General features: G+C 38.3%; 2 protein-coding genes across 3 annotated transcripts; both read right to left on the bottom strand.

The window, feature by feature from the left end:
- Positions 1 to 2,915: 2,915 nt before the first annotated feature.
- LOC109030673 (uncharacterized) lies at positions 2,916 to 7,885 on the bottom strand. 2 transcript variants are annotated; one of them, XM_019041759.2, is made up of 2 exons: positions 7,736 to 7,885; positions 2,916 to 4,093 (listed from the first exon to the last, which is right to left on the bottom strand). In XM_019041759.2, exon 2 carries the CDS (start codon positions 3,805 to 3,807, stop codon positions 3,199 to 3,201), a length of 609 nt encoding a protein of 202 aa, XP_018897304.2. In that variant the 5' UTR covers positions 3,808 to 4,093; positions 7,736 to 7,885; the 3' UTR covers positions 2,916 to 3,198. The 2 variants fall into 2 exon arrangements, with proteins under 2 accessions (XP_018897304.2, XP_072154577.1); XM_072298476.1 differs by lacking the exon at positions 7,736 to 7,885 and adding an exon at positions 5,624 to 5,748.
- A 6,783-nt stretch (positions 7,886 to 14,668) lies between these two features.
- Positions 14,669 to 19,768, bottom strand: LOC140224275 (uncharacterized). The gene is made up of 2 exons (XM_072298475.1): positions 17,825 to 19,768; positions 14,669 to 15,329 (listed from the first exon to the last, which is right to left on the bottom strand). The coding sequence occupies exons 1-2, from the start codon at positions 17,939 to 17,941 to the stop codon at positions 14,766 to 14,768; spliced, it is 681 nt and encodes a 226-aa protein (XP_072154576.1). The 5' UTR covers positions 17,942 to 19,768; the 3' UTR covers positions 14,669 to 14,765.
- Between the last annotated feature and the right edge of the window lie 3,135 nt (positions 19,769 to 22,903).

The raw sequence follows: 22,903 nt of genomic DNA, 5'->3' as shown, positions 1-22,903 counted from the left end.
ATTCGAGAAATCATTGACCGTGACGTTCTAATTAGATGGGCAAAGAATAGGCACATTATGCTTACTATGCTCGAACTCTCGATAACTTTTTTACTCAAGCGAGTGATTCACCAGCAAAATATTATCTTTCTCTGGGAGGGCACACGCGCTCAAACTAACTTTTGATAAACGGTTTCCAATGCGCCTTCTTCACTCGATACTTGCAAACCTCGCATATTTGGCACATAACGCAAGAAAACTTTGAACTGGTGGCTTCGTTAAACTACAAAACTTTCATCACAACGTAACAGTAATCTTTGCACAGAGAAAGACAAAAACTAGATGGTGACCCCTCCACCTCCAACCACCCTTCAGGCGACATCAATAGGGAATTAGTTGCATCCCACTTTAATTTTCACGAACCGACGACGGAACTAGAGAGCCTCGTACTTCGATTTCTGTGTTTCAATGTAATTTTTCTCATCATTTACTCGGAGCGAACTGAACTAACCTTGTTGCTTACAATTTTTGCATGAAAAACAGCATAAGGAATAAAAAACTAAAATAAGAGGAAATGAGAAAATAAAGAAGAAATTGGAAAAAAGAAGAAAAATAGGGAATTTTTGAAAAGCTGCTGTTGAATAATTTTCCATTTCAGGTAGGATGAGAATTTTTAGACGTTGCAAAATCCAATACTTGTTTCAATCGTTCCATCATCGTAAAAAAATTTCCTCTTGAGAAAAAAGTATGCAAGTTATCTTCATATTTAAAAACTTTTTAACTTTTAAAAGCTCACTTTACATTTGATTTTAAATTTGATTTGCCAAAGCGTTTCGTAGACTCCACCTGAAAGAACTAGGATCCACGTCAGTTTCAAAGAAATTAGTGTAATAATACGAGGGGCGTTCAATAAGTAAGTATCCCCCCTCTCTAAAATCAATAAGAATTGACCAATTTTAAAAAACTTGGGCTCAAAATCTTCCTTAGGATATACTGAGTTCAACAAAACAAACCGCAACAAAATCGGACCATGTGCGGCCGAACGCGAGCCGTTTGAACGCGCCGAGGTGCACGGCGCTCCCGCCGAATCCGCGGAGATTTTAAGTCCGCGACAAGAGAAGAGCTTCTCTGCCAAAGCCTCAGTCGTTCATCACTGACGAAAAATCAAAGAAGTTTTTGTAGAATAAGGGGCTTACCTCACCTCTCCACATAACCAGCTCGATCCAAGCAGGTCTGATACCAATTGTGAGACTAAGAGAACGGATACCACGCGTTAGAAGTCTTTCAACTGGCTGGGGATGAAAGTGTTGACGGCTTGTTTGACCTCTTCCACTGATTCAAAATGAACTCCCCCAAGTTCAGATTTTAGATACGGTAATAAATGTCGGTTTGTTTTGCCATTTATTACCGTATCTAAAATCTGAACTTGGGGGAGTTCATTTTGAATCAGTGGAAGAGGTCAAACAAGCCGTCAACACTTTCATCCCCAGCCAGTTGAAAGACTTCTAACGCGTGGTATCCGTTCTCTTAGTCTCACAATTGGTATCAGACCTGCTTGGATCGAGCTGGTTATGTGGAGAGGTGAGGTAAGCCCCTTATTCTACAAAAACTTCTTTGATTTTTCGTCAGTGATGAACGACTGAGGCTTTGGCAGAGAAGCTCTTCTCTTGTCGCGGACTTAAAATCTCCGCGGATTCGGCGGGAGCGCCGTGCACCTCGGCGCGTTCAAACGGCTCGCGTTCGGCCGCACATGGTCCGATTTTGTTGCGGTTTGTTTTGTTAAACTCAGTATATCCTAAGGAAGATTTTGAGCCCAAGTTTTTTAAAATTGGTCAATTCTTATTGATTTTAGAGAGGGGGGATACTTACTTATTGAACGCCCCTCGTACTTCTGTCCTAATTAAAAGTTTACAGTTTGCTCTGACAAATTAGACGAATCTTTTAAAAAGAGGGATTGAGACAATAAAGTATTCTTACGACAAATCGAAATTAAAGTATCGCCAACAGTGAGGATGGCTGAGGCAAAAGACTAGGAGCAAGAAAGTATGAAAAAGATATTGACGGAACAATCGCCTTCAAATAGAGGAATAGGCCAAAAACCACAGCTATTTGCGAATAGTTATCCTCAGGTCGCGGAGGGCTCTTATGAGGAACTGATAAGCGTGCTAATTGTAAAAAGTTCTTCCCCGTTTGGATTTGCGAGTCGTCATTGATGACCATTTATAGACTTATTTCCACCGCTTAGTCATTACTTACAATAAATTATAAAAAAAACTCAATGACGTTTAAATCCGCACTTATCGTGGAAACAATAGATACCCAGTCACTCTCTATAACTGCATACATAAAAAAAAGAAATTAATCGTCGAAAATTCATCAAAATAACTGTCATTAATAAAAAATCATCATTGGAAGGTTTCGTGACTGTACCCACTGAGGGCGACATAAACATGAAAAAATGATCATTTTATTTAAATACCGATTAGCTATACAGTTTCAAGTACAATAATGCACAAATATACATGTAAAATATACGACTAGTTTTGATTTTTGTTTTTGCTTTTGTCTCGAAACTTAAATGAAATTACAATAGATAAACATGAATGTTAACGCAAATATGGCGCAAATGACTCATTTTAGACTCATTTAAATGAGCATATTGCGCTGCAAGCTGGATTGTCGCTAATATTCTGCGACGTAAGTTCCAAATATTTATTTCGTCTTTTATCTTCGTTTTTCGTATGAAGGTAGTTGAGAAGATTTTTGTCTTTTTTTAAATAGTTGAATAGTTTTACAGCAATTGAATACCACATTTTCTCAGTCTATTATTAATTTAATAATACTGAAAATTCAAATTCAAAAATGATCTACTTCACTCTCACAGCGAGCTCTCACAGATTTCATGAATGAAAATAAATATAAGTTCAGAGAACGTCATGTTGTATATATGTTGTATTCTTATGCAAACATGTACTACAAAAATAGAATTGACAGAATTCATGTTGATGACACGAGAAAATCAACTGTTGTTAGGATAATAAGGAGGGTGTAGTATAATGCTCCATTTTTAAAATCAAAACACTAAACAGCTTCTCCCGATTGAAATTAATTTAAGTTCAAAACCTCAATTGAACTAAATTAATTCAAATAGCATTTGAATTCACTTAAACTAAAAATTAGTTTTGTCATTTGAAAAAGTGAAACATATATTTCAGAGTATCAGTAAATATTGTTAAAATATTCAATTCTTGCATAATTTCTATGATTTCTATGCTTTACCCTGTCCATTCTGTGAGAATAATTTGCGTCTCTTAATTCTTCCTCGCTACTGCTGCTACTACTCTCACCACTACTAGAACTACTACGATGCTTTTTATGATTTTGCCATTCCATCCTACCAGAATAGTTAGCATTCCTTAATTTTTCTTCACTACTGCTGCTACTGCTGCTGCTGCTAGAACTACTGCTGCTTGAGCTGCTGCTACTAGAGGCAGACCATGAACCACTCGACCCAGAAGATTTAGAGGAAGGAATCGTTGGACTGTCACTCGTTATATTATTCCCCGAAATACTATCGTATTTTCCGTTGATGTATGACTTTGAGTAGCTCTTTTCAGATTTTTTAGGGGTAGAGGTGACGTTTTTGTTTTTATCAGCACCGATAGATTCAAGGTCAATAATGAGGGAAGTGACTGAGGTTAGATCTCGTCGGTGAAGGTAACGAGAGTAAACATTATTACTGTCATTCCTGGTCCTAAGCCGCTTAATGGGGAGGTCCGTCATGATACTATCTGAAGTATGAGTGTTGAACTTTAAAAACTGTTTCATTATAGCATCATCAGGACGTTGTGGAATCCATTCAGACGTTTCATTGTTGCCAGAATTAAAAGAGTCGGGAGAAATAGAGGAATCAGAGAAACCGGAAGAGTGGGTCTCAAAATGTCCAAATGGTTCGCGATCAGCAAATCCAGCGACCAGATCGTTGTGGCCACCATCATTTCCTGTGGAGTTGCTGATGGTTGGAAAGCTGGTCAGATTTTTGTGGCTTTGCTGGAATATTGGTCCCGTTTATTAATGTTGGTGTCATGATTGTACTCGCAGTTAGTAGCTGCAACTGAAACAAAAACAATAAAAAGAAGGAAGTTCATAAAAAATGTATTTCAAAATATCTGAAAAGCAAAGAGGGACGCCAAAAACGACCGTTTTTTGGCACAATTTGGGCCAGACGGGATTTTTCTGAAAGCGGACCCAAACGATACCTTATGATACCCTAAAACTCTGGTAAAAATTTTAGCTTGAGTATAGGCACGGTTTTTGAGAAATGAGGGGGCAAAGTTGCCAAATCGCCATCATTCTGGACAGCATTTCTACAGCAAAAAGACGGGGAAAATGGACGAAAAAGTTACACCTTTGATGGGTTTCGGCTGTAAATGTTCTTTTTGGGCCCCCAAGCATTTAACTGTGTTCAGTTTCAAAAATTTTGATCGCACAGTGGTCCAAAAAGGGGAGAAATCGTCGACAAATCAGGATTCTTTGTCAAATTTTTAAAAATGGAAATAAAATTGTCGGTCTGCTGCAGTTTTCATGGCTAACAATGTTCTTATCGGTCCTCAATTCATGAAATTGTGTTCAGCTTCACAAATTTCCATCGCACAGTGGTCAAAAATGAGGGAATTGTGGACAAATTAAGATCCTCTGTGAAACTTTTTAAAAGTGAAGTGAAACTGTTGGTCCCCAGTAGAGTTTAGATCCCGGAAAAATTCTTTAAATTATTTTTTGGACTGTTTAAATCATTTTTTAATTTTTTCTCTCCATTTTTCCTTCTTTTTTTTAATTTCTGAAAGTTTGCATATTTTATTGAGATAATGCTACAAAGTCTATTCTATAACAACGTTCTAAAGACAATACGGTCTGACATGCAGTAATAATTGAGAAAATTAAATACATGAATTTTTCCGGGATCTAAACTCTACTGGGGACCGACACCACAATTCCCTCATTTTTGACCACTGTGCGATGGAAATTTGTGAAGCTGAACACAATTTCATGAATTGAGGACCGATAAGAACATTGTTAGCCATGAAAACTGCAGCAGACCGACAATTTTATTTCCCTTTTTAAAAATTTGACAAAGAATCCTGATTTGTCGACGATTTCTCCCCTTTTTGGACCACTGTGCGATCAAAATTTTTGAAACTGAACACAGTTAAATGCTTGGGGGCCCAAAAAGAACATTTACAGCCGAAACCCATCAAAGGTGTAACTTTTTCGTCCATTTTCCCCGTCTTTTTGCTGTAGAAATGCTGTCCAGAATGATGGCGATTTGGCAACTTTGCCCCCTCATTTCTCAAAAACCGTGCCTATACTCAAGCTAAAATTTTTACCAGAGTTTTAGGGTATCATAAGGTATCGTTTGGGTCCGCTTTCAGAAAAATCCCGTCTGGCCCAAATTGTGCCATTCTTGGCGTCGCTCTTTAAGGACGAGACAACGATGGTTTAATTGAAAAATTATTAAAAATAATTATGTAACGATAATAGAGTGGAGCTAATAGAAATTTGATGTCATCAGGATGTAACCTTGCTGAATTTTTGGCCGATAAAGCCGGCTGTGTAATGTTACATATCGTGGATAAAACTATCAAACCTCGTATCTCGGTTCGCGGCGTTGCAAACCTCCTGTCGCATTGTATAGTATTTCTTAAATGGAGAGCTACTTAACGTCAATTCTTTAAGACTTCCATGATATTTCTTCTCTGTGCGAAGCAAATTCTGAAAAAATTTCAAGGAGTGGTGTTGATTTGACCTTTTTTAAAAAAATAAAATTAGAGCGGAGATTTATAATACCGCAAACTACCATAGTGCACGTGGTTTAGGAGTTTCACCGCCTATATGGAGATACATTTCTCCTCCGATCAAATCTGTCGTCTAATTTATTGAAATGTTCATTTATATTATATCTAGATCGTCCGTCTACTAAACTCTTGTGGATTTTTGTTTGTTTGTTTGTTGTTGTTTTTGGAGGAGTAGGAGGAGGAGGGGTATAATGACTGCTGACGGGCTCGTAACAATAAAAAAACTCCCACAAAAAAAATTCCATACTGAGGAAAATTCCGTTAGACCCTTCCACTGAAATTCGACGTATCAGTGGCACTGACATATTGATGGCTAAAGTCTGAGACCACACCGACCTACATCTGTTTGCCATGTTACAGATTTCCTCTCATCATTTCTTTTTTCTTTGGAATACTAGTGAAAGTGCTTTCTTGAAAACTTCCTTGAATTTAAGGCCCTGTTAATAGAATATTCTTCATTTTCAAGCTATAAAGTTTGCTTGCTCCTCTTTCCCGCACAACTGTTTTCATGTAAAAAATTAAATTAAATTAATTTTGATTAAATTAAATTGGACCGCATTAAACAGAAAGGAACCAAGCCACATCAGCTATTGCCAAATATAATTGGGCAATTTAATATTTGACATGAAAACGATTGTGCGGATTTTTGTGCAAATTTCAGTGAATTTTCTCCATAGCACGGAGCAAATTCCTTGAACATTTGAAAGAAATCCGCCTAAACGTTCTCTCGCAAAAAGTTTAATTTCCCAGATAAATTTGGCAACAGCTGATGTGGCTTGGTTCCTTTCTGTTGAACGCGGTCCAATTTGGCAAAAGCTGCTGTGGCTTGGCTCATTTCTGCCTAGCGCGGCCCATTTGAAATTTGCTCCCGTGGTGTTTAAAAGCTCGACCAGAAACAGTCATAACCACCGTGAAAACCAACTAGTATCTAATTATTGACCTAGATTGAAATGCGGGCTGCATTGGATTTACTTTACAAAGTCCCACGCGCTTGGTCTGGCATCAAAGGAAGGCGGAGGCGGCTCTCTATAGGCGATCATTAGCAATCGATTCCCCCGAGAAATTAATTGGAACTCGCCATTACTTCCGACTCACCACCCCGTTATGTCGTCGCAAATTAGGCGCTGGGGTCGGATCCCTTCACAATTATTTTGTCGTTCCTCGGAACTTCCTCGAACTGAAATTCTCTCTCATTTTATTTGACCACGGTAGAATACCTTTATCGAGAGACCATGGAAATGCAGCTAGGGCTTTCATGTGGACTATTAGGACTCAGAAAAATGGTAGCGACTTTGATGGATGGGACACCTTTGTTGCCAACTTTTGACGATCCTATGAACGCATTTAAATGAAAGGGAACTATATCCATAGTGACATAAGCCCTGCCATGCACGTATTCTTATAGATCTCAAAGCTCATGTCAGAGAGTAGTAGATATAGTTAACCACCTAACCCCATAACCGCTAGGCTTCTTTTTTTCAACTATTTTTCACTTTCACGCAGAAAACCCTGTAACTTGATCGCTAAGTTTGAAAATTTCAAAAAAATAACCAAAAAATATTTTTGCATGAAATCCTTAGTCAAGACGTTGAAGGAAAAATGATTCAACTTTAATGGATCAAACATGGTTTCTATTTTTCCACTAATGTAAAATGAGGTAGTGAGTTCGCAAATCAATTGTTTCTCTTAGATTTATTTTCCGTACTTCAATATGCCCCGTGTTTGAAGCTCGCTGAATTTTATCATTTTTTTCTCCCTATCTACGTGAACGAAAATTGAGGCTGCATATTCGTTTAGTTTCGAACGGAAAAACGGATGCTGCTCGTGTGTGAAGATAATTAACCGTCAGCCTCGTTCACTGTGAGTTACGAAACGCAATAGAATTTTAAATCTTGAACACTCACCGAGCAAGCACAAAAGCAGAGGCGACCACATCATGAAGGGAAAGCTCACCACCTGAATCTGGCGCCCCCCTCTAAATTGGCTTTTATACCGGCGTCGTGGCCTCTAATCAGGTTAAGGTTTAATATTCCCCGAAAAGATAACTAGCGCGCTGCATCAGCAATGCCATAAATTGCACCATTCCGTGCACTGAGGTTAAACGTCGTAAGAACCTTCGGATATTGCCAAATTTATGTACTGATAAAGAACGAGCTTTCATTAAAATCGATGCATATTTTTGTTTGGATTTTCTATAGATTTTTATTCGCAATGTCGAGCAAAAGTCTCTGAAAATTTCAAATTAAAGTATACATAAGTTTTCTCAAAAATATATATTATATCAGAGGAAATTTGGCAACGTTCAAAAGTTCAAACGTCGTTTTACCTTAACACGGGAGTGCAGTTTTCTTAATTTCCGGGAGCGTGATAAGTTTCTAGAAAATTTTCATCAGACATATACGATCAAAATGTTGCATCAGCTTTGCAAGACCCAAGGAAAAAGAGCATTAAACAAGGGTGGTTCGAAACCAGAGAAGTTGAGGTTTTCTAAGTATCTGATCAAGAGACGTTGATCCACAGAAGCTCAAAATTGAAGAATCTGTTCCAGAGCAAAAAAAGTGTGTTCTGCGAACATTTAGGGACAAATAACAACCGATAATGTTAAAACAAACTCCGGTTTAGGCGTTTTGAAATTTGCAGCTCAAAAACTTAGTTTCGGGAGAACAGCTATTTAACATATCGGTGTTCCATCTTAACTGAAAACACGCGAAAAAATGACGTTTGAACATTCAAATGTTACAAAATGACTCTCCATAAGGCACTATTTTTAAGAAAAGCTATGAATATTTTTCTGTAAAAGTTTCAGATGACTTCGATAGAATTGCGAACAAACTTCTCAGATGAATTAAAGAATGACCCAGAAAACCTTTGTTTTATCAAGCATATTTGGCAACAGCCAAAGGTTCATACGGCGTTTTTCCTCAGCAAGACAGCATAGTTTTCGTCCCTAAACTACAAATTCTCCTATGCCGTGGAATAAGGATGATATATATACAATTATACAGCATACAATTGGAGCGCCTTGCCGCGTCGCGTCGCTAGAAACGAAATCGCTGTTAGTTCGCCTTCAAATTTGGCGATGCATCCCAACCTCACGCTGAGGTTAATTGAGGTGTATTCACCGATTGGCTGTGTTCTGAATGTTTCTACGTACCCTGAGGGCCTATTACCTCTATTTGAGAAATGATTATCATTAAACTGACGGACACGCATAGACATGCTAGGGAAAAAGGCCGTGTGAACATTCGAATGTTGCTAAATGTCTCTCAATAAAGTACTGTCTTTAAGGTTAGTTACGAATATTTTTCTTTGAAAGTTTCAGATGATTTCGATAAAATTGCAAAAAATTGTTTAATAAAGCATATCTACACCTTTCATCGGTACAAAAATGAACCAAATGTATGAAAGAGTATATTCGGTAATGCAATACCCTCGGAGAATTTAAAGATGCTCAATTGCTCATGATAATTTTTTCCGCCAAACTAACAATGAGTGGTGATTATCATCATGCGACAAAGTGACGTTAATTTTTAGATGTAACCTTCAATTCCTTGAATTTTTATATTTTTACCGTTTGTTTTAAAAAAAGACAGAGGACTATTTATCTTTTTCAAAACTTCTCTCATAGCTATAACTTTTTGTCAACTCAGAAGTCCTCTGATAACGTGTAGCAGAGGGAGCAAGTGCAACTTTCGACGACGTATAATTCCATCGATTCAAAGCTATCAGGGGCTAACGCATGGCTCAAATCTTTGTACATTACATTTGTATCGAGAAATAGACTAGGACTAAGGATATGATGTTTGTATCACTATAGCAGATACTGCGATTACTTGCGAAGTATTTTAAAAATGGCACATATTCCATACCATGCACAGGTGCATGATTTTACAACGTGAATTAGTGATATGTTGCATATGTGCTAAGTTTGAACATACTTGAAATTCTATACACTGAGACCAATATATTATGTCAAAATTCGCTGACAGTCGATGCCGTACCATTTTTGTTACCACATCGTGCAACAGCAAAAAACACTCTAGCTCCTCCTATCAGTCAAATCTCAAGATCTTTGGATGTCAACATTCATATTGTTGATGGTGTCATAAAAAGTTTCGAAGTCAAACACCTCTCCGTCAGAAATGTCTTGTTTCTCAACGCACAAGGGACATTTATTATTAAAAGCATTCCCTTCGGTCATAAAAGAGCGAACTTCTCATCTTAAGACAACAGAATATTAGCATGGTGGGTTCTTGAGTTGCTGTCCTTCTGTTCAAAGGGTGTTGAACGATCGATGACCGTAATAAACAAATTGGGGTGTGAAATTGTCAGGTCACCTTGAAAACTTCACACCAAAATGCGAAACCCGAAACAAAAAACAAACAAAAAACAACAAAATAGCGATGTTAATGTTGACGTGTAAGGCTGTAGTATGTATCAAATTTATTCATCGAGTTTCAGAGGAAAGAAAATGACCCATCAGCCGTTGCAAATGCTTCAATCACTTTATTTTTTAGAAATTATTTTTTAGATTTTACATGATAGTATTTTTTAATGTGTAGTTATTAGATGAATTAGCAAATAAATAACTAGGTACTAAAGTTTTAGACCCAATTTTATTCTCAAAAGCACCTAGAGGCAAGACACAGCGAGTGTTATCAGTATATCAGTTATTCGATACGTTTAGATTAACGTAAATAGCCTCCTCGCTGATCGTCTTAATTTATTAACTAACTACGTAATTAAAACAATTTTAAGTTTTAATTTAAATTTAAATCATAGAGGATTTAAATTTTTAGAAGTTTTGTGCCAAAAATAAATAAACTGAATGACAATTTAATGACGAAATCGATTCAATCATCATTGGCGAGCAGTGAGCAGCGACGATGTGAACAATGTAGACGTTGTGTTCATCCTCCAACTTCAAGAGCGTAACTGCTACGTACTTTGCCTATCCCCAAATTGCAGGCGCTTTTAAGGCAAACAAAGCCGGGAATAGATCATTGACGATGCATTGCAATTATGTCGCACCTTATGATTAAGACTCACATATTTTCCTTTCGTCATTCAGAGTCTTATGACGTCAGATCGTTTTGTATAAAAATACGGCCCATCAAAGAGGAAGCTAGTTAAGGGAGGCAAAGAAAACTCGAGAAAATTTTGAAATTAGCCTCATCAAATGAATAATTTGTTGAGAGTCCTAAATCAGCTCTAGTCTTGCCTGAGTTCATTTTCGTGTCGCACCGGTTGAAACAGAGGTCTAGAAACAGCGCCTCCATCATGGTGGCCAATTTACACAAAATATTCATCTGTGAATGAATAATTAATGAGAAGCCTGAGTGACGTTCACGTTCGTTGCTCCGGCTCATTTACCCCTTCGCCCCTCTTCTGTCCCTGAATACTCTTTCATATTTTATACAACTCTGAGGAGGAAAAACGAGAAATTGAGGAAGAATCATTGGAGTTGGTGTTATTCGTCTCCGTAATATACTCAAAACTGTTTTCTTTTCTCTTTATCGTTTCTTTTCTAAATTTCTTCTTTAACATTGAAGTAAAGTAAATGAAGAGGCAGTCAAAATATGACTTTAGATGAAAACTAAAATTTTTCAGCACAGGGAAATAACCAGTTTGGGTGTCAAAGATATCGATTTTTATTTTTCCATACGGAGCAATTTCAAATGGATCGTATCCGATAGTGGTTTGATGTATCGTTTGGTTCAAACAATAGAAGATAACCTCAAACACGAATTTTAGGATTTAAGTTATAAAAGATAAAATTCCTAACAATTTCACGTTTTATTGCCATGAGATACTCATAAAAGTAAAAAATCCATCACGAAAACCAGCTCACACGGATTACTCGATTGACTTTTGAAGCCCTGTTTACATGTTGAACCAAAATTCGATATCGATACAATCTTACCTGTCTGATGTAACGACCGAATAAGACCCATACTCTGAGTTAAAATTTTCACTTATCATTCGCTAATAATTATGTCTTAATCCTTTTTAAAACTGGCAACAGCGCTGGCAAACTTTAACAGCTTTCAAGTTTCAACTAACGACGGTCAATTTTTAAAGACGGCGAGCCATCTTCATCAAACATGTAACATTGCTGTAGTATACATTTCGAGGGTGGAGTCTTGAAAATGCTAAAATTTCTTACACGGATGTCAAAGTGGGGGAATTTCAAATTTTGCCCCCTTTCTAAGCTCCCTCGATTGAGCACAGGGGAGAATTTCATGCGGGCCGCCGCCCGCGGCGCACCATGGTCCAAAACTCAAGAATAGGAAGAAATAAGTCGGAAAATGACTGAAAAATCACGAAAGTTTCGTCACTGCTGTATATTGAGTCACTAATTTCGAATTTGGTGTCAAATTGCCTACATTTTAACACCCTGGCCTATTAATAGTGGGCAAGTTTATAGCATGCTGCGGCGCGGCACGGCGCGGCGTGCTGCTAGCTCGAAAAGCGCACCGACGTCTACAAACCTAAAGGGATACTTCAAGCATTGCGCAATGCGTGAAGTAGCCCTTTAGGTTTGTAGGCGTCGGAGCGCGTTTCGCGCTGGCAGCACGCACGCCGCGCGGTCTCCCGGCGGGTGTGTGGTGAATGATTTCTTGCGGGGAGAGCTCCCTGATGGAGAAACTCGTGTATCGTATACATTTTGTTTAAATTTTCGACTTTTAAAATTACACGCTGTTCGTGTGAAGTAATTAGTGAACTCTCAACGCTAGATGAAGCGTAATAATGAAAGGCGGGTCGTGCGCCATGCGTGCTGTTGACGGCTGGACGGCGCAGGGCGGCTCATGAAATTCTCCCCTGTGCTCTGTCGAAGCTCCCTGATTAACTCCTATAAAAAAACTTGAGTACTATTTCCAACATCTGATTACAGCGGGCTCATTAAGTGACAATCATCTGTCGATGACCGCAAATATCATGGCAATAGGCCCAGTAGAACGCTCAAACGAACTGTGACAAAAAATAAAAATTTACATTGTTTACATGGGAGAATTCGCAACTTTACCACGTAATATAAAAAACCCTGGGTCATATTTTCAAAATTTTAATATAGCGGGCTCATTTAGAGACAGTTGCCTATCGATAACCGCAAAAATAATGAAAATCGGTCAAGTAGAACAATTAAACTAAGCGTTACCAGATATGCTTCAGGAGGTCTCGGAGTTTATAGTGTAGAAAGACAGAAAGACAAAAAGATAGAAAGACAGACGGACCTAACATTTACCATTCAAAAGAACAAAACGAAAAAAATAAAAAAAAAATTGAAAGAATCACAATAAGTTTACAATTTTAAGAAATATTTTAATACTAGACTTTAAAACGCTACGCCCAGTATCTTGTAATTACTAAAAACATGGCAACTATGGTGGCGCATCAACGATGAAGTATGCTTGAGTCAGTAACTTTTCATTATCACACTGACCGGATTTCATCAATTTAATTTTCTCATTAAAAGCACATGCATCATAGCCGCAAAATGCTTTATCGATCTCGTGTTCGCAAATGCATCCCTCTCGTCACCTATTAATGTATGTTCGGTTCATTTCATGCACATCGACGGTGAAATTATGGGAACATTAATCTTGGTTTACCGGTGTTTGAAAATCTGCCATCCCTTCCTCGTTTTTAAACGAATATTACTGGACATTTTTGCGCAAAATTTTCAAAGAATATTCTTGAACAGGCAAAAACAAAATCAAACAAATTTGGTTTTAAAACGATGATCTGTTATCCCTTAAAAAAAATGAATCGTGTCGGAAACCTACGAGATCGCAAACTGAAATGAAATACGCGTTTTGGCAGTTTCGCCGACGATATTCAAAATTAGCAACCGTCCATCAGACTAAAGAAAAAGCATGCATGAATAATGATGCCGTTTTTCACTCAAAACTATACCAAATTTTCAAAAGCCAGCATTCTTCAAAATTCCACTTATCTACTTAAATTAACTAATTTCGCTAAAACGGAAAAGATCGTTTTAATATGTTAAAACAATGAGAAAGCAGTAATTACGCAATTTGTTGTCAATTTAGACAAAACAATAATGAGTTGACATGATTCTAAATTTTCAGCAAATATAGAATGAAGAACAACTGAATCAGCCAAAAAACACACAGTAAAGTAACTTTTTCCGGGGAAAGTCATGCGTGTGATCTTTTGTATTTTACAGCAACTCTCTCCCACTAGGGAGCTATACTTACTGTTTTCTTAAAGGCTTAAAGGTTAAATCCGTCGTATTAAGCTAAAAACAAGAGGTGTAATTCGTATATGAGAGAACAATAATCGCGCAAGTACGTGACGTTAATTCAGAAACAACAAACAAAGCAGTAAATCCACATTATTCTGTGCAATACTTACTGCTGCATGTCTTGGCTAAAATTTTATACTGTTTTTTTACCAATTTCCAACATTACTTCTTTGTCGTATGTTCAAAATGTAAGAGCGCAAGGACGAAGAGGATTACGCACACACAGCTTTTGAAATTCATAGGACCGATTTCAAACAGTCGAAGCTAAAATTCGTCATTTTTAATAATCCGAAAATATCTACAAGTCTTCTGAATGAATATTGACGATTTGAAGAAGAATATTTCATTTTTCGTACTTACTGCTCTCTCCTTCGGTGTCAAGACAGAGGACTGACTATTGCAAGGAATAGACAAAGAAGAGAAAGGAAAAATGGAGCGATCCTATTGGTGGAAGCGGGTGGTTGCAATGAGCACTTGATGGAAGTAATAGACTAACTAACGGCAACCCACGAGAATATCTATAGTTAGTCTATCATCCTCCCCCTTCAGTCTACATTAACAACCGGTTTCAACCAATAGAATCGCTTCATTTTCCCTTTGTCCTCTTTGTCTATCGATGTGTCTTTAAATTTTAAAAAATCATCCAGCCGCACTCCTCTTTTGATTTACCCAACAGGAGACGTATCGGACTTTTGACTTTTAGCCCTCATAGACCTCCTGAATGAGCGAAACAAGGGTGAAAATATCGACGAACTTCGGCCGGCGCTGCTCTTCGACGGGTTTCGAGACCCACCGCGTGATTTGCGAGACAGACGTCGTTTCGTCAGGTTACCTCCAGAAGTTACACCAGACTGACCATCGATCATCCCCTGCACATTCAGTTGAGCCCTCTGTTTCGCCTCCATTCGTTTTTGGTACCCTTCAAGGTCGTCCTGAACGCACTTAGACAAGTCCTTAGGCATTCTGTATGAAAAAGAAACCATACATTTCATAGGTTGCGAACACCAAGTTATGCCATATGTATCCACGCAACCCCAAACCTTGGCACCCTTACATCTGGATTCAATTCCTCCGTTGTATAACTCGGATGCTAGGTACAATTGTACGAGTTTGCCGCATAGATTAGCCGCCCTCTGTTGATTAGTTTTCGTCCATTGTACACCGTCAAAATAACAGGGATCTGCATGATCCAAATGGAACAGATCCTCCTCCACGGGCTCCACGATAGGCTGCGAGAAACAAAGGCATGTTAGAATTAATCAGTTTGTGCCAGTAGAAATTCTGGTAACCTACCATCTCTAGGCCTTGCCCACACGAGCGCGGTTTGCGGAACTTCAAGCATACTTTTACCCGAAATGTATTATAACAGATTTAACTTATCCCACGAAACCCTAAGTTCGTTGAACTTATTCGCTCGAAGTTCAGCGAGCTGCGCTCGTGTGGACAGTGCCCTAGGCATGTAGCCTCCATTTAAGGTATTGCCCACTTCACACACTAAAAATGGGTGCTAAAAATGGAGGTCACCGATGCATCGTTGAGTGGTGCCCTGAAAAGTGGACAACAACCCGAAATTGTCAGCGATCGTTTTAGGATGCTTTTTCCTTAAACACTAAGTCAACACAAACAGCCCAAATGCAGAGGAAGAAAAATAATAAGAGGACAAATTCTACCATATGTTTTCAATCTCGCATTCATGATTTTGACTTTAACAGATCCAATACTGTAGTTTTCGAAAGAACTCAGCTTGTACTATGTATCAACTCGATTGTATGGTCTAGCGTGTACGGTTTTTTTTTCCTCATCTGGGCCACGACCCGACTCACATGTTAAGCTCGTGACTACTGAGGCTGTATTACAGCGAGCAGATCTAGATTTGATTTGATTAGACTAGACAAGGCATTGGTAGAGTCTATCAAATTGTGGGCACATTCTAGTGCAATCCATAGATGACGTCAAGCACTTTTCCCAATTTTTATAATCATCCCTTATCCGTCGTCAGGTCCCCTCTGCCCTCCCATCCTACTTTGTAGAAATGTTACGATCAGTCAGACCCCCCCCCCCCCGCTCCCCCTCCTGATGGTATGCTTGACGTCATGCATGGACCGCCCCATATTGGTCTCGTTATGACGTTCTCTCCCAGGACAAAAGCAGTGATAACATTGAACGTGACGTAAAATCAGAGATACCTCACACGCATAACAGCAGGTTCACTTAAGAACGTACGCTACTACAGTTAGGTGATTATTTATTTTCATAGATCTTGGCGATCTATGGAATTTTCCTTTTTCCCTCTTTTCGTTTTTTCTTCTTCACTGACATGTGGCCTATAGAAGTATGCCAACTGACTATATTTTTCAAAACATTAAATTCTATAAAAAAATAAGTACATTTAAACATCGATGTAGAGATTGTATAAAGTGGTCTGCGATGTATCGATTGATGTCAATAGGTCAGGGTCTTTGAAAGTTTGTGTTTTAACACATTATTGAAATTGTACTTTGGTGGTTTGTAAAACGGGCATGCGTTTCACTTTTATCTCTAAAACGGCTTTAGTGACACAATGGGCCTGTTGCAAACTTTTGCTAGAGCAGAATGAAGAGTTGTTTGCTATAGATAATGCCTCAAAAATCACGATGAGCGCATCGGCAAAGTCTGAAATGCACTCATAAATTCACAATCTGCGTAAGAAATTTGCGTTATTTTGAGCTTCCCGCTTCAAAAACGATACTACTGCACAGGTGAACATTTTGTTAGAGGAGTCGCTCCATCGTCGGCAATATTCATCATGGCCGACGCTTGCGTGCAGTTCCTCGCGTAATTCGAGGAGAGTTCAAGGTCAATTAAGGCGGGCGAGGAAAATATGAACGTAAACACGCCGATTGTTATATGGTTTAATCCTGTTCAGGTGTTATCTCGTCCCATCACACGTGTTTTGGCGGACTGGCGTCGGCCATGATGAGTATTGTCGCCAATGGAACGACTCCTCTAACAAAATGTTCACCTGTACCGTAGTATCGTTTTCGAAGCGGGAAGCTCAAAAAACCGCAAATTTCTTACGCAGATTGTGAAGTTATGAGTGCATTTCAGACTTTGCCAATGCGCTCATCGTGATTTTTGAGGCATTATCTGCAGGAAACAACTCTTAGTTTTGCTCTAGCAAAAGTTTGCAACAGGCCCATTAATCGTTGTGAAAAGACGTAAGTCGTGTAACATTTGCATTATAATCTATATTCATTTCCGTCAAAAAAAGCGTGATTGAATTTCTACTTCAACTGAGTGATTTAGAAATAGATGAATAGGGATAAATAGGGATAGGAGCATAGCGAGAAAATAAAATTTCAAAACGATTGAAACCACTGTCAAATTCGGAAAACTATAGATTACCCTCGGATTTAAAACAGCCGCAACTTTAGAGGGCGCTAGAACTTGAATCTTTCGATATTTGTTTGAAATTTACGAATTTCTGTCGTATTGCTAGGAAAATAGTACAACGGTAGACTTGATTAATAACTCAATTTAACAGCGCTTGTGTGCTGTACAAAGTTGGCGAGAAGATTTAAATTATTCGCGAGAAATACCTAAACAGATATGAAGCTTATAACTCACAAAAGATGCTACATTGATCTGGAGGGTGAAATCAAAGAATCATCCCACTCAAACGAACAAAAATACCTTAGGAAAATATTGATACGTTTTGATCATAAATGGTTTAAATATTACTTACAGCAGATCGAAAGCATTTATGGCAAGTATGAGGCCTATCGTAACCTTCAGTTATACAGCAGACGCAAGAAAATAGAGCCATTTCCATAATCACGCACAAAAGCTTTTTAAGCACCATTTTTGAATTGCCGGAAATTGATTATGTAGTGGTAAAGTTTAGGTAAAGTCACCAGACCTTCAAAATTATGATGAACCAAACCCAAGGAGAATACGTGTGTTAGTAAATGCAACGGATGACTAAAATGAAGAGACGCATATTTTTTTCACAAGTGACGTTCATTCGGTTTTTTTTCAGTTTGACACGTTGGTGTCTACTCTAACAAAATCTTGACACGTTACTGTCTATTCTGACAAGATCTTGTCAGAGCTGATATCGCATGACGCATATTGAAGTTATACGCTGTCATCTACAGCAAAAACCAAGCACTGCATTCAAGATGTTCCATTCTGCTAAAAATAAAAATGAAAAAGGAAATAAAAGCAATATAAAATAAAATTGCATTGAACATATCAGAGTGGGATTCGGAAAGTATTTCACTTCAGGGTCTATTATATGTATGAAGCCACGAATAGCCTGAATAATGTAAATACAAAGTGTAGTTTTTTCCACAAGAGCACACTAAATTTTTATCGGGGGAGTCCATAAGGGACCAGCTGTTCAAGTATAATGAGCTTGGCTTACGGGACTTACAAAGTCGAAAGAAGACAGGCCCGGGCTGCCGTAAGCCTCCTACTTTTTTTTAAAAAAAAAAAAAAAAAAATGTTTGCAATGGGTCAGTTGCGATGGTGACAGATTTATGTTTTGATGCTTGATTTTCTTAGATTAGCTTAAAATTGTGAGATCTGCCCAAACAGCAACTTTCTACGTTCAACATTGACTGAGATAATATCACGCTTTGAAAAATTCGGATTATGACTTCATCCACCGCGGTAAAGGCTCCTTCCACCTTGCTTTCATCAGTCAGTGATGCACTGGTTACTCAGAGTGAAACTTGGATGAAAGCAATGTAGACGAAACCATGGGTGCCACTACCGTGGTGGATGACGTCTTAAAACGTATTCTCAAAAGCATATATCTCGGTTAATATTGAACGTAAATAGTTGCTGCTTAGATAGGTCTTAATTTTAAATTCATCTGCAAGAATCTAGCATCAGAATAATATTCTGTGACCAGCGCAACTGGCCCATTATAAAACAAAAATCTAGCGACTTTTTAGGATTTTTGTATTATTTGTAGAAAAATTTAGTGAGGGGGGGGGGGGGCGTTACAGTCTCAAGTAACTTAAAGGCAAGAGGGTTGAGGTTGAAAGGTTGACTTATGGTTGGATTATAAGAGGGGACTGGGGTAAAAAAAATGGCAGACGTAATACTGAACAGCCCCTGAAGGGAGTCTAGGGACTTAGGGAGTCTTGACCCTCTTCGCGACTTGAAATTTTCCTCTCAAGTAAGGCAACTCTTCACGATTCCAGAAATTTTTACTAACTATTCACCCATGACTGCACCATTACCTACCGTTACATCAAATGAAAAATCTGTACTGTGCACCCTCCTCATTCAGAAGATATCAAATGACGCTTGAAAAAAGGTCATTATCAATTCGAGCTCGACTCTCCGTCAATTTTACCTCATTATTTTACCTGTCAGCACTTATCATTCTTTTCTTCGCTAAGTATGATAAGAGAGCTGGTCAGCACGATGCCTCTATGCACTTTCTGCGGTGTAACCAATTGAGCCGCTCAGTTTTCAAACCACGTAAGCGCCCATAACTCATGAGCCTCACAAATCCTGTTTACAATGAGTTCCCCACCTTATGAGTTTATGGCCATCACGCTGAAAGAGAATTAAATGATTAAATGAGATGAACGATGATACCTTATGTAAAACACCTGCCCGACAAAAATTCTCTTAATTAAACTTAGGCAGCTGATACGAGTTACATTGAAACTTTGGAGATAGATAGTGCCGTGACCTATGAATTTTGGGATCAAAAGTGAGACACGGTTGCCGCATATCACCGAAGATCGCTTGTTGGTGCAGTTTTAGAGCCAGAGATTCAAAAATCCATGGACCAATCGCACATTTGGCCACCTTGCGCCATTTTACGGCGAAAACGCCGTCAAAATCTGCATGCGCTATCCTTAGATAGGGTGAGAAATCAAGCAATATAGCGCATGTTCACGAATCAAAATTTTACGCAGTGCATTTTAAACATATCAGAAGCTTCAAGAAGTTACTTAGAATTGGACTTAATTTTGCGATTAGGAACTACGATTTCTGGCGCATTCTTAAAAGCACGTATATGCATAGGGAAACTAATGGTACATGCGTTGTTTCTAAACAGGGCCAAAAATTTTAGTTCCCAAATGCAAAATGTGGTCCAATTGAGAAATAAGAAAGAACTTACGTAGTCAACATTATAAACTAAAAATTCAAACTTCCCGCTCGCGAAAAACCCTGATCAGCGTCAGTGGCGATTCTTAGAAGTTGGCAACATTTTTTCCCCCTTCATTTAAATGTATGTAAAACAATCTATTCTTGGTTGAGCAGCTTGATTCACCTGAAATTGACATTTTCAATGCACTTAAATGGAGAAAAAACAGTGTTGCCAATTTACAAAATCGTCACTAATTAAAATCGGCAAAATTATGCAGTGAAATCGACCTGAGCGTTACGCAGATAGCCAGTGCTCGATTTCGAAGACTTTTCATTCGTCCTCTGGCAAAACATACCAACTATACTGTAAAAAAAGTTGGCGTACAATAAAATTGTTTCATCAAAAATCAGTCTAGTCCTAGGTAGGTATGACCCAGGTAGATCTCGTTTTTGTATGTGTATATTAAGTTGGGCCAAAAATCGTTATCTTCCAACTTATTAGTTGAATTTGGGAAATTTTCAATGCATTCATCTACACCACGTAAAATTTCGACTAGAAAGTAAACTTTGAGGTGCGTAATTCCGGACTCTTTGGAGTGGTCCATATTACAAGTCAATTGATACCAATTCGTGGAGTTCTATGTCTTGGTCTCATTTCCTTCATATTTGAGCTAACTGCTGCTAGCCAGAAAGCTAGACCACTTATCTCCGTTTGCGCTGTCGCAGACTTCCTGTCATACGTTACTCTTTCTTTGGGACACTTGTTAAGGTAATTCTTTGATAACATATTTGGGTTGTCTCCTCTTTTATCAGAAAATTCTGTATATATTTCAAGGCAAAAAATTTGTCTCGTTTCTCTTCGAAAAGATAAAAAATAAATGGAAATTTTGAAACACCACAATGGAGGTACATTGTTTCGCATTTTTGCCATCGACATTCATGTCAATGTTACCCTAGAGGGAAATTTTATGTAATTTTTTGGAGGTTCGCAAGTCGCCCACGTGCCTGTGTCACATTTTCTCGTTTACATTGATTGACTAAACTCAACACCCTAATTTTCCTTAACACGATACCTACCTCAATTTCATTTCGTGTAAAATAGTGTTGGTTTTCAGGTTGTGGCCGTGTGCCTATTTGTACAGAATTGAACAGGAATGTACATTGTACATGTTAATAATTACGATTCTTCTGTTCATGTGGCAACAGAGACTCATGGCAAAGTGCATGGCACGCGCGCCTTTATCTCAACTTGAGAAAAAACTTGCATTTGACCACAACGTAACATGATTTTTCTGTATGAAGGTCATAGTTTGCTCGCCTTCGTTAACCCTTATCTGAAGGAAGGTACCATGCAATTTGCTTAATTATTGAGATATCATTAACAGTATCTTTTGCCTTGGTAATTGAAAAATTGTTCACAGGGTCTTGCAATGAGCTGATACACGATGAACTTAATCGAACGCAATTCGAATATTCGAAACTCGATAGGTAGGCAAGTTGATTTCTACGGGAAGTTCACTTGTTCAGCGTGCCCTAAGATAGTGCGAATATTCGTACTTCGAACCTTTCACAGCTTGAGGGTGGCTATGATGGTGCATCCTACTGGAGAAATATATATGGGGTATTCTGATTAACAACGTGTTACTAAATGATGGGCTACGTAGAAATAACAAATAATAATTACTTTATTAAAAACACTGATCAACACGGGTAGGTAAACTTGCCTGCAACATATTAACTGATTCTAGGTACACTTTTAGCGCTGATTCCGAAAATGATCTCCGTTTTTTCGGGTCAAGGAAAATTCCGATTTTTCCGGGGAAAATTGACCAGACACAGAAAACCGGAAGTCCTTTTCGGAATCAGCGCTAAAAATCTATTCAAAGTCAGATGACACATTTAAGGCAAATTTAAAAAAAATTAAAAATTTGCTGATCGGTGTAATCAACTCCTTGATGTAGAAAAACTCAACAGCCTTCAGCAGAAGGAACCTGAATTAGTGTTGCCTACAATTTAATAATCTTATAAGACGAATACATTTTTAAAGTCAAGCAAGGAAAAAGTAAAGTTGGAGAGTTCTTTCCCGCAACCGTGAAAAATAGCAAGGTGATTCATGCATACTGAGAAAGAAGTTCAATCGTATATGAAGTGTATCCTTGGCATTCCATATCGATCGAATTATTCGGTTTGTCAAACTGAACATTCGGTTCTAGAAAGCAAACATGATTTGACCCAGCTGATAGAAAAAGTTTGGTCATGCGATTTGGACCAGATTTTGCGATGGGAAACTACAATTTTTGGCTCATTTCACACACAACATCTGCATCATTAGTTTCGCCACGTAAATAGTTGATTTTGTTGATGAGCCAGCATTAGTAGCCTCCAATTGCAGCATGCAGTCCAATTGAACGTCCGATCTCACGAACCATTTACGAACGTTAATTTACCCTTATTCATTAACGTTGAAAGTTTTCCCTGTGTTCTACGAACCATACATGATATTTTAAAAGGACAATATGGACTGCATTTTGCAATTTGGAAAGACAGTATTTGGCTCAGTTTAGAAGCGACGTATGTGCCGTTAGTTTCCCTATGCACATAAGTATTTTTACCGATGGGACAGATAATATAGGTCCTTAGGGCAAAATCCAGTCCACATGTAGTTCGGTGCTTCATTTCTTGCCCCGTTCAGTAGTCCATTGGATCC

This window comes from Bemisia tabaci, chromosome 3, assembly GCF_918797505.1.
Source record: "Bemisia tabaci chromosome 3, PGI_BMITA_v3".
Taxonomy (NCBI): domain Eukaryota; kingdom Metazoa; phylum Arthropoda; class Insecta; order Hemiptera; family Aleyrodidae; genus Bemisia; species Bemisia tabaci.
This window is presented reverse-complemented; position numbering and strand designations above follow the sequence as displayed.